The sequence below is a fragment of the Hordeum vulgare genome, chromosome 6H, assembly GCF_904849725.1.
Source record: "Hordeum vulgare subsp. vulgare chromosome 6H, MorexV3_pseudomolecules_assembly, whole genome shotgun sequence".
NCBI classification, from domain to species: Eukaryota; Viridiplantae; Streptophyta; class Magnoliopsida; order Poales; family Poaceae; genus Hordeum; species Hordeum vulgare.
In genome coordinates, this window is record NC_058523.1 from 486,274,130 (window position 1) to 486,283,944 (window position 9,815).

Consider the following 9,815-nt stretch of genomic DNA (forward strand, 5'->3'; position numbering starts at 1 on the left):
TATTGTTTTTCGTGGATGCTTTGGCGTCCTAGAAGCTTGGTGGTGTCTCAGAGCTCAATCAGTGTAGTGTGAAGCTCCGGGAAGCGTCGGGGTCTCCAATTAGGTTGTGGAGATTGCCCCGAGCAATTTGTACGGGTACCGGTAACCGCCCCCAAGGGTTGCCACGTGTACGGGTTCGGTGACCGCCCCCAAGGGTTGCCATTTGTACGGGTTCGGTGACCGCCCTCAAGGGTCCCTTAGTGGAATCACGGCATCTTGCATTGTGCGAGGGCGTGAGGAGATTACGGTGGCCTTAGTGGCATCTTGGGGAGCATTGTGCCTCCACACCGCTCTAACGGAGATTAGCATCCGCAAGGGTTTGAACTTCGGGATACATCATCGTCTCCCCGTGCCTCGGTTATCTCTTACCCGAACCCTTTACTTATGCACTTTACTTTGTGATAGACATATTCTTTATTGTAATATATCTTGCTATCACTTAGTTGTTTATCTTGCTTAGCATAAGTTGTTGGTGCACATAGGTGAGCCTAGTTGTTTGTAGGTTTTGTGCTTGACATATTAAACGATTAGTTTTATTCCGCATTTGTTCAAGCCTAAACCTTAACTATTTTAAAGCGCCTATTCACCCCCCCTCTAGGCGACATCCACGTCCTTTTCACCTGGGAGGGGTGGACGGTCAAGGTGGGCTCCACCATGGAGCCTCACTTGCCCCACTTGCTTTCCCTTTATGCCCTTGTGAAGGACCCCTTTCATGGGGCTTTTGGGTATTTCAAGTGCCACCCCACCCCTTGAGTTTTCCTATAAATAGAGGTGGAGATGCACTCTCCACACTTACTCTTTCTCACATACACATGACATGCATGATTTGGCTTTCACTCTCCCTCCTAGCGAAATAGTTTCGTAGAGCCGAAAGGTTGTCTCGGTTCCTGCAGGAACTAGTTGTGGACGGCGAAGCCCTGCCGGATACATGACATCGTATGTGTGCAACTCTGTAGAGATATCATAGTTTTGTTCTTAGTTCGTGAGTGCCTCTCGAAGGGCTGTGTGCGTGACTGCCCGAGTTTCGAGGGTCCTCCCGAAGGGCTGTCCGAGTGACCGTTCGGTTTTTGATGGTCCTCTCGAAGGGCTGTCCGAGAGACCGTCCAAGGGTCTGTCCGACCACCTCCCGGAGGGCTGTCTGAGGGGCAGACAAGGGAGTACATCCTCACGGTTGGGAGGTTGTAAATCCTAGCTATAGGGATCTGCACCGCCGATCGTCATCGACTCTACTTCCGCTGCGCTACGAGTCGGTAACGAAAAGATCAAACCTTGGATGCAGTCTCCATAGTTATCCTAGGCGTGCTCATAGTACCGATTTTTTTTGTTTTCTGTCGCGTTCCCTAGCAACTCTGGCTTAGCATTGAGCAGTCTGAGCGGGGGGCGACGGAGACGGCGAGGGTGGCAAACCTTAAGAGGAAGAAAGACCACATTGTTCGGCGCTTGAAGGTCTACATCTTCATCTTCTCCTCCTCCTGATCCTATGACGGCGATGACAATGATGAACCATAGCATGTAGCTCTCTCTCTCTCTCTCTCCCCCTCAATCCAATGATCTCTTTGGAGACCTATTTGATGTAATATTTGTGGTGTGTTTGTTGGGATCCGATGAATTGTGAGTTCAAGTTCTAATTATTCATTGAAATTAACTGCTCCAACCCGAGATTTATTATGTGTGATTTCATATGGCTATGTATGCTTCTCGATCTATGATTTTTCTTTGGCCAAGTAGATGAGTAGATCTTCAGAGGAAGTGGTGCACAGTAGTAGGTTCAATATTGTGGTGTCCTCATTGTGTGATGGGAGAAGTAGGGAGGCACATATTTGTATGGTTCTTGCTAAGTATATATTGTAAATATAAGTGTGATGATCATCATTCATTATTAGAGTGTTGCCCCTACATGTGAGGATATAAAAAATAGGTCAAAATGTGCCCACAAAAAGGGCCAAAAAGATCCAACAAAGCAAAAAATGAGAGAAAAAGAGAGGGGGCAACATTACTATCCTTTTCCACACTTGTGCTTCAAAGTAGCACCATGTTATTCAAACAGAGCATCCTCATGTTGAGTAACTTTCATATACTGGTGGGAATCAATATAGAACTTGTAATGCATATTTCCATTAATGAGCTTCCTCAAATGCCTACGTTCTTCATGAGCAAGAAAGTTAGACGCACGTCCATTTAATTTCAGTAGAGAGGGTTGTAGGATCGAAAGTATGTCTAGAGGGGGGTGATTAGACTACTTGACAAGATATTTTTTTTTGCCTTTTCCCAATTTTAGTTGAGGGGCAGTTTTGGCAGTTATGGCAAGTCAAGTACATCCTACACATGCATTTCTAAGACTGTATCAGCGGAATGTAAAACATGCAAGTGTAAAGTAAAGGAGTAAGGAAGGGAGATCAAACACATGAGGTTGACACGTCGATTTTTGGCATGGTTCCGATCGGTGGTGCTATCATACGTCCATGTTAGTGGAGACTTCAACCCACGGAGGGTAACGACTGTGAGAGTCCATGGAGGCCTCCACCCACAAGGGGTCCACGAAGAAGCGACCTTGTCTATTCCACCACAGCTTCCATCCACACAGGACTAGCCTCACTCACGGTAGATCTTCACGAAGTAGGCGATCTCCTTTCCCTTACAAACATCTTGGTTCAACTCCACAACACGAAGTAGGAGCCTACCAAGCGAGACCTAACCAATCTATGAGGCACCATCCTCCAAAAGGTAATAGTTGTGGTAGATCAATGAACTCCTTGCTCTTGTGCTTCTAAAGATAGTCTCATCAACACAACATCACTCTCTCACAGAATAGGCATGGTTAGGAGAGATTGATTTGGTGGAAAGCAGTTTGGGGAGGCTAGAGATCAAGTTTCAAATGAATGGATTGGAATATCTTGGTCTCAACACATGATAGTTGGTTCTCTCTCAGAAAATGGATCTAGCAATGAAGTGTGTGTTCTGAGTGCTTCTCCCACGAATGACACAAAATGGATTTGGTAATGAGGTGGGTGAAGGGGTATATATAGGCAGCACACAAAATCCAACCGTTACACCTAAAGTGGCAAACTCGGTGACACCGAAGTCACAAACTCGGTGGTACCGATTCACACAAAAGGCAGAAACTTTTGAATCTCGGTGGGAACGATATACATAACTCGATGGCACCGAAAAGGTGGATAACGATCAGATGACCAAACTCAGTGGCACCGATACTCAAGCTCAAAAATTCCGATTTTGTGTACCGAGGCAACAGAAAATTGGTCACCCTGAACTCGGTAGCACCGATATGGATTCGGTTGCACCGATTTGGTGGGAATGGCTAGGATTTCTGTCTGAGGTCAAACTCGGTGAGTCCGAAATATGAAAGTTGGTGACACCAAATTTGAGTATGTGAAATTGGACAGAATGGTTATGTGGAAAAAATGATTGAGTATTTTGGTGGCTAACTTTGAGCACTTGAGCAACCAGTTCATTTTACTACCTCACCCCCTTTTAATAGTGTTTGCTTTCCTATGGACTCAAAAGTGATTTCTCACAAATATAAATGAATAGTATTCTAGCTTGAAGCTTGAGCCAATCTTAATCCTTTCTTGCATCAAGGGGCATATCCACATAAGCCTTTAGCCAAAGCATATTTTGAACTTTTTCTAAAATATACTTGGAAAAACATATTAGTCCAATGATGCATATGTTGTGATCAATTATCAAAACCAAATGACCTATCCGCTCTAGTTCCAAAAAAGTATCCACCATAAACAAGCTCTACGGTGTAGAAATCACTGCCTTCATCTGTGAGAGAAGTAAAAGTTGAAATTTGTAATACAACCAGGTGAAACCCTAAGTAGAGAGCAAACCCTAGCCATACGAGCTCTAATCGGCCATGCATGCTCATAAACACTTAACTAACAAGGGTCAAATCCTCTAAATTGTGCTCTAAGTGAACGAAATAAATGGAGTTTGAGTTGCATTGGAGCTCACTGTACCGCGGGAGGGGCCGTTCTCAAGCCACCATATCCCGTCGCATGAACTGAGTTGTTGGGCGACGAGAATGCAGTCCAGGTCGCGCTAGATTGCCCACGCATGAGCCTATCCGCTCCAAGCCGCCGCAACAATCACCTCGCACCGCCACGTGACATCGTCGTCTTCGAGAAAGACGAACTCATCATCTAGGTAGGGGAATGGCGAAATGAATGTGCTCGGTCGGAACAAACCCAACAACAAAATCACACCCAATGTTGGACCGGTGGAGCGCGGGTTATTTTTTGTAAACGACATGGGCATGACCGCAAAAAGAGCCTAACCCACTCTCGGGGGTACATGGCGGCACCAGAGCGATCGACCGCCAAGGGGATTGTAGAAAGAACAACAATTGCTATGTATTATCATGTATAAGGATTGTATTGGAGTGTTTCTCGACTTACGGTAGCAAAGTGTTATGTGTCATCCAATCATAAATTAGTTTGCCCTACCAACTCATTTTCAGTACCAACTCAATTTTTCAATAATTGAGAACAGTGATGAAGCAAAGAGACGTGGCTAGCCTTGCCCTTAATTTTTAGAGGTAAAAGCATCACATGTTCTAGAACTTGCACACAATGTGATGTTTTGGTCCTACAACTTGCAACAACTAACTCTCTAGTCCTATAACTCGCACACAATATGACAATTTAGTCCAGCACGAATCAGAGCCGTACAAGTGGCATTGGACGGCCCGAGCCGGTCGTCGTTGCACATTTTGCAGATACCCCCTACCATTTTCGCAATGAATGGTTAATTTTAGTGATCGGTTAGCGCTGGATCGATCAAGGCGTGCGGATGACCACAGAGCATGGGAGCAACGCCATTGGCTTCATGCTGGTACAACTCCTCGATGTTGGCGTAGGACCCAAGTCTCGAGATCGCATTGGGAGTTGGTGATGAGCACCACCACCTCGTGGGCATGGGGTTGAGGAAGTCAATGTTGTCGATGTTCCGCGCGGCTGCCCCGCAGGTTGGCTATGGAGTGCGAGCACGCGGACCACTACGCGTGTTTGCTCATGATGGACGACAAGTGCCCGTCGGCACTAACGCCGCAACCTTCTCCTCTCCCAGCCACGTTTTGCAAATACCCCCATGTGATTGTCATGCGGGTTGAATTGTGAAAAAGGCAAAGGGAGAGGGGTATCTGCAGGATGTGCACAACGACCGGCTCGACCCAGCTGACACCACTTGTCTCGCTCTGATTCGTTCTGGACTAAATTATCACACTTTACGCAAGTTGTAGGACTAGAGAATTATTTTTTTCAAGTTATAGGACTATAAATCATCACATCATATGCAAGTTCGAGGACGTGTGGTGCTTTTACCTTTATAATCCGTCCGTCCGGAATTATTTGTAGCATAAATGTATAAAAATGAATGCATTTAAAATTAAAATACATCTAGATACAATCATTCCTATAACAAGTATTTTCGAGCGTGAGAGTATTCTTTTAAAAATCTAGCACTAGCATTTGCCCCTAATTAGCACCATACCTGACCAAACGGGCCGACCCGGCACGGCACGACCCGGCCCGCCGTAGTCGTGCCAGGCACGGCACAGCCCGGCTGGGCCCGATTAATACACGGACCGTGTCGGCCCGCGTGCCGGCCTCCCAGGCCCAAGCACGACACGTGGCTTAATCGGGCCAGCCCGCGACACGCTAAGGCACGGCGGCCCGCGACACATTTGCTGATGTTTTCCCCTTTAATCAAAAATCCCGTCAGATCCCACGCCCTCCCGCCCAGATCCCTTTTTCCCGCCCAGCCGCTCTCGCCTTTTCCCCTTTTCCCACCCGCAGCCCCCGCTCCCAAAAATATCGACATCCTTCTCCCGCAGTGCCCGGCCGCTCCCCCTCCCCCCCCCCCCCCCCCCCCCCGCTCCCATAGGCCCATCGCTGCTAATCGTGACGGGCCGTGTCGGCGCGCGGGCTCGGGGTGACAGCCCGGGCACGGTCCACGGCGTGCTCGTGGGTGGCCCGATTAGCCCGTGCCGGGCCCGGCCCGTGTCGTGCGTGGCCTCGGGGCAGCCGTTTGGCCAGATATGATTAGCACAACAAAGAAGGGAGGATTCGCTCCTGTAAAAGAAAAAGAAAAAAAAGGGAGGATTCGCGAAATATTCAATACATATCTTCCACTTCTCAAGCAAACAATAACCAAGACCCACACCGACGTCAGCGAAGTCGACGGTGGTGAGTCGACTCCCGGCCTTCTAGAATTTCCCAAGCGCGATGGATCTCTGGGAGAGGGCGCGGTCCTTCGCCGGCGAGGCGGCGAAGCGGTCGCAGGAGCTGTCGCTGGAGGCGGCCAAGCGGTCGTCGGTGCTGGTGTCGGAGACGGCGAAGAAGTCCAAGGAGATCTTCTCGGAGACCGCCATCAAGTCCCGCGAGATGGCCGCGGAGGCGACCAAGCAGGCCGACCTCCTCGCCGGCCAGATCATGCACCTCGCCTCGGACATCCCCGTCCCCTCCATCCCGCCCATCCCCGCGATCTCGCCCCTCCCCTCCGCGGCCGAGCCGGAGCTCGACGCCGCCGAGCTCGAGCGCTACGGCATTACCGAGGACCTCCGCGAGTTCGTCAACGGCATGACCATAAGCACCTTTCGCGACTTCCCCTTGCAAGGTGCGGTTTACTCATGGTTGGGTTTAGGGGATTCGGGGCGATGGATTGACTGATGATAGGATTTTGGTTGCGCAGATGAGCCGGAGATGTCTGATGTGCCCACGGTGTCGAATGTGCGTCAGGATCTGAACGAATGGCAGGCTAGGCACGCCACTCTCGTCCTCTCTGCCGTCAAGGTTTTGTCTCGATTAACCATTTCAGCCAGTGGGGGTTTGATGCACGTATGTCCATGGGAGATTGGATTTATGTAGCTCCATGGATGGGGTGTCGGTGAATGCACATATGAACAGACATACATAGTTCTGTTTTTGCTATCAAATCTGAGTAGATGTGTATATTGAAATGACCAAAAGGGTAGGAGCTATGTGTTTAGTTTCAAACAATTTAGAGTATTAGAGTGATCGTTATTCTGGACAATAGATCGATTTACGATTGGTGTGACGGTTAGAGGCTTAGAGCTAACTGAATACTTAGTTCATTACTGACTTACCAACACCGGGAATGTCAAATATGGTACACTCATATTACTTGTTGCAGCTCTGTGACAAGTAATATGGATCGGAGGGAATATATGTTTCCTACCTTCCATGAACCAGAATGCACTAGATATGGTTCGCCATCACCTGGTCTTCTTTAGGATTATAGTTCGATGAGATCTCTGTTCTGTTATTGGTTGCTACAAGTTTACTGCTGGTCCAGTCCCCTGAGCCTCTGTTGGGCTTTTAATTTATTATCCTGTTAACCTACATACTAGTTTTTTGTGTTAACCTGGTTATTAGCTCATTGCTATCTATAAAAAAAAAATAGTCTATCAAACTATTCTACAGGTGCCTTATTTTGTACTTCGTCAAATTTTATTCAGTAGTGCTATCTTATGTTCAGGAAATTTCAAAGTTCAGATACGAGCTGTGCCCAAGATACATGAAAGAGCGTAAATTCTGGCGAGTTTATTTCTTGCTAGTAAACAATTACGTAGCCCCGTAAGTCTTCTACTCTTCTTGCTTCATGCTATGTAATCCTAATACATATTGTGGTCATTGGTCAACACGTGTCAAACTTCTGCATCGTAAGTCTTAACAGAATGGACGCCACATTGCCACATTTGCCACCGGTAGATAGTTTGGACTGATTATTCTTCAGAATAAATAAAATAGATATTCTACCAAAATGATTTGTTCAAAGTTCGTTGTGTCCAATTCCACCATTAGGATCTTGCATATTGGGATTGGAACAATCTTTTCATTTCTAGAATCTGGATGTTTTGTCATTTATCCTTGGTATCACACTTGTTGAAGGAATTAAAAAAAATGATTGCCCTAGTGATGATTATTTAGTTTGTGAAATTCCACGATTGAGTAACCCAGTGGAACACTTTTATATTGATAAATGAAATACGTTACAAGCAGCGATGATTTGGTTGGTGCCACTCTATTTTGGGCTTATAACATACTACTTGACTTGCCTCATGTAATCAGGGTCAATGTTTTTCTTGTTGAGCTAAATGGTTTGCTTTCCAAGTGCTATAATGGTACATGTGTTCTACTATTAGTTTGAGCATGATTTTCTTGCGCACTAGTGTTGATCCTCTATAGCTTATTGACTTGGAATGTAATCCAAACAGTTACGAGACCAAATATTTTGAGGAGCTGAAAGTGAAAGTCGAGGAGGAAAAAATGGTTGCCCAGAAGGAAATATCACAGACCTCACAAGCTACAAGTTCAGAACAGAAAGACACGAAGGTGCCAAGCAAGACATCTACCTCATCAAATCGAGAGGAGGATCTGGATGTATTTCTTCTTGGAGATCTAGGCAGTGATGATGAGGGTCCTGGTACGCTATTCATTTCCCTGCACCTGACCCATCCAATTAATTGTTACATGTTGCTGCATTTCTTGTATGTCATTTTTTTTTTGCACTTGCAGATGGTGGCGATGATGATGGGCTAGACGATGACTTCGATAAGATAGATGGTACCTCGGTAAGTACAACTGATTCCCTTAAAATGGATGCCGTCACTAGCCACAGTTTATAAGATGGTATTGGTAGTAGTTTTTCATACCCCATGGAATGTAGTTTTGATGTGTGGTAACCGTATTGGACAAGACATTGTACATCTGGAATTCCTTGTTCTAAGTGCTATGTTTCTTGCTATGCTGTGGTGTACAAGAAAAGCATTTGCAGGTGCAACCACATATCTTTGACTTTCACCTTAGTGCTCAATCCTTAGTGGGGGCTTGAATAATATTCCTAGCCCGGTCGGGTGATGATGTTATGTTGTGGTGTACATCAGATCCCTAGTGGAGTATATTGCTGTAACAGCTGGAAGCTTAGTGCTCTACCACTAAGGCTACTTAGGTGTCCCTTGAGATGTTGTGTGTCACTAACGTGTTTGACGTGCTTAAGGCATATAAGATCTTCTCGTTACATCTGTATGGTTCATGCTAACACCAACTCCGTGCTTCTGCAGGGCTTAGAGAGTGACGGCGATGAGGGTAAGAAAGCAGAAAATGCGAAGGAGTAGCTCTGATCATTTGTGGTGCCTTCCCGAGTCTACACAGATGGCGTTGATGATGACAAAGGCGCTAGCGCGCAGCTTCCGAATCCCAGCTGCCGCTGTACATTGGAATGTTTACATCTTGCTGTGTCCTGTTGAAGCAAATGATATTCTTGTTGTGATTGAAGTCTAGAAAACTGGTACCCCTGCTCTGGCATTCGTTTGTTTTTCTAGGGTGTTATCTATTCTTCCTACAATGTTATATTCCTGAGAGTGCGATGGACTAAATTAAGCCCGGATTGACTTCTCATGTGAAATAAGATTTCATTTTTTTTTCTATACACCGGTGGCGATCCCCATCATCTAAGTGATCATAGTTTTTTTTGGTTCAAAAATAAAAATGGTGCGTAAAACTTAGTCTAAGTGATCAGTGTTTCTTTTCTAATCAACAGAGTGCGTAAAATTTCCATTGAAAACTAGAGAGTGAAGTACATGGTATGTCCGTGAACTACTTCAGGAGCGTCACATAGATTCTCGAACTATGTAAACCATCATCCAGATCTAAAGAGCAATAGGTGTATCATTTAGGTCCACAAATCAGTTCAACACGAGGACCTTGACACTTTGAGGAGTTTTGAGGGCC

At 46.2% G+C, this 9,815-nt stretch overlaps 1 protein-coding gene across 1 annotated transcript; it reads left to right on the forward strand.

The window, feature by feature from the left end:
* The first annotated feature begins 6,172 nt into the window (after positions 1-6,172).
* Positions 6,173-9,513, forward strand: LOC123402563. The gene is made up of 6 exons (XM_045096485.1): positions 6,173-6,678; positions 6,754-6,854; positions 7,561-7,658; positions 8,300-8,508; positions 8,601-8,656; positions 9,146-9,513. The coding sequence occupies exons 1-6, from the start codon at positions 6,288-6,290 to the stop codon at positions 9,197-9,199; spliced, it is 909 nt and encodes a 302-aa protein (XP_044952420.1). The 5' UTR covers positions 6,173-6,287; the 3' UTR covers positions 9,200-9,513.
* Positions 9,514-9,815: the final 302 nt, after the last annotated feature.

Excerpts from the sequence above, each read along its gene's own strand:
- LOC123402563 (XM_045096485.1), top strand. The coding sequence starts at position 6,288 with ATGGATCTCTGGGAGAGGGCGCGGTCCTTCGCCGGCGAGGCGGCGAAG. Across the intron at positions 6,855-7,560 it reads TCGTCCTCTCTGCCGTCAAG|GAAATTTCAAAGTTCAGATA; the intron begins GTTTTGTCTCGA and ends TCTTATGTTCAG. Across the intron at positions 8,509-8,600 it reads CAGTGATGATGAGGGTCCTG|ATGGTGGCGATGATGATGGG; the intron begins GTACGCTATTCA and ends TTGCACTTGCAG.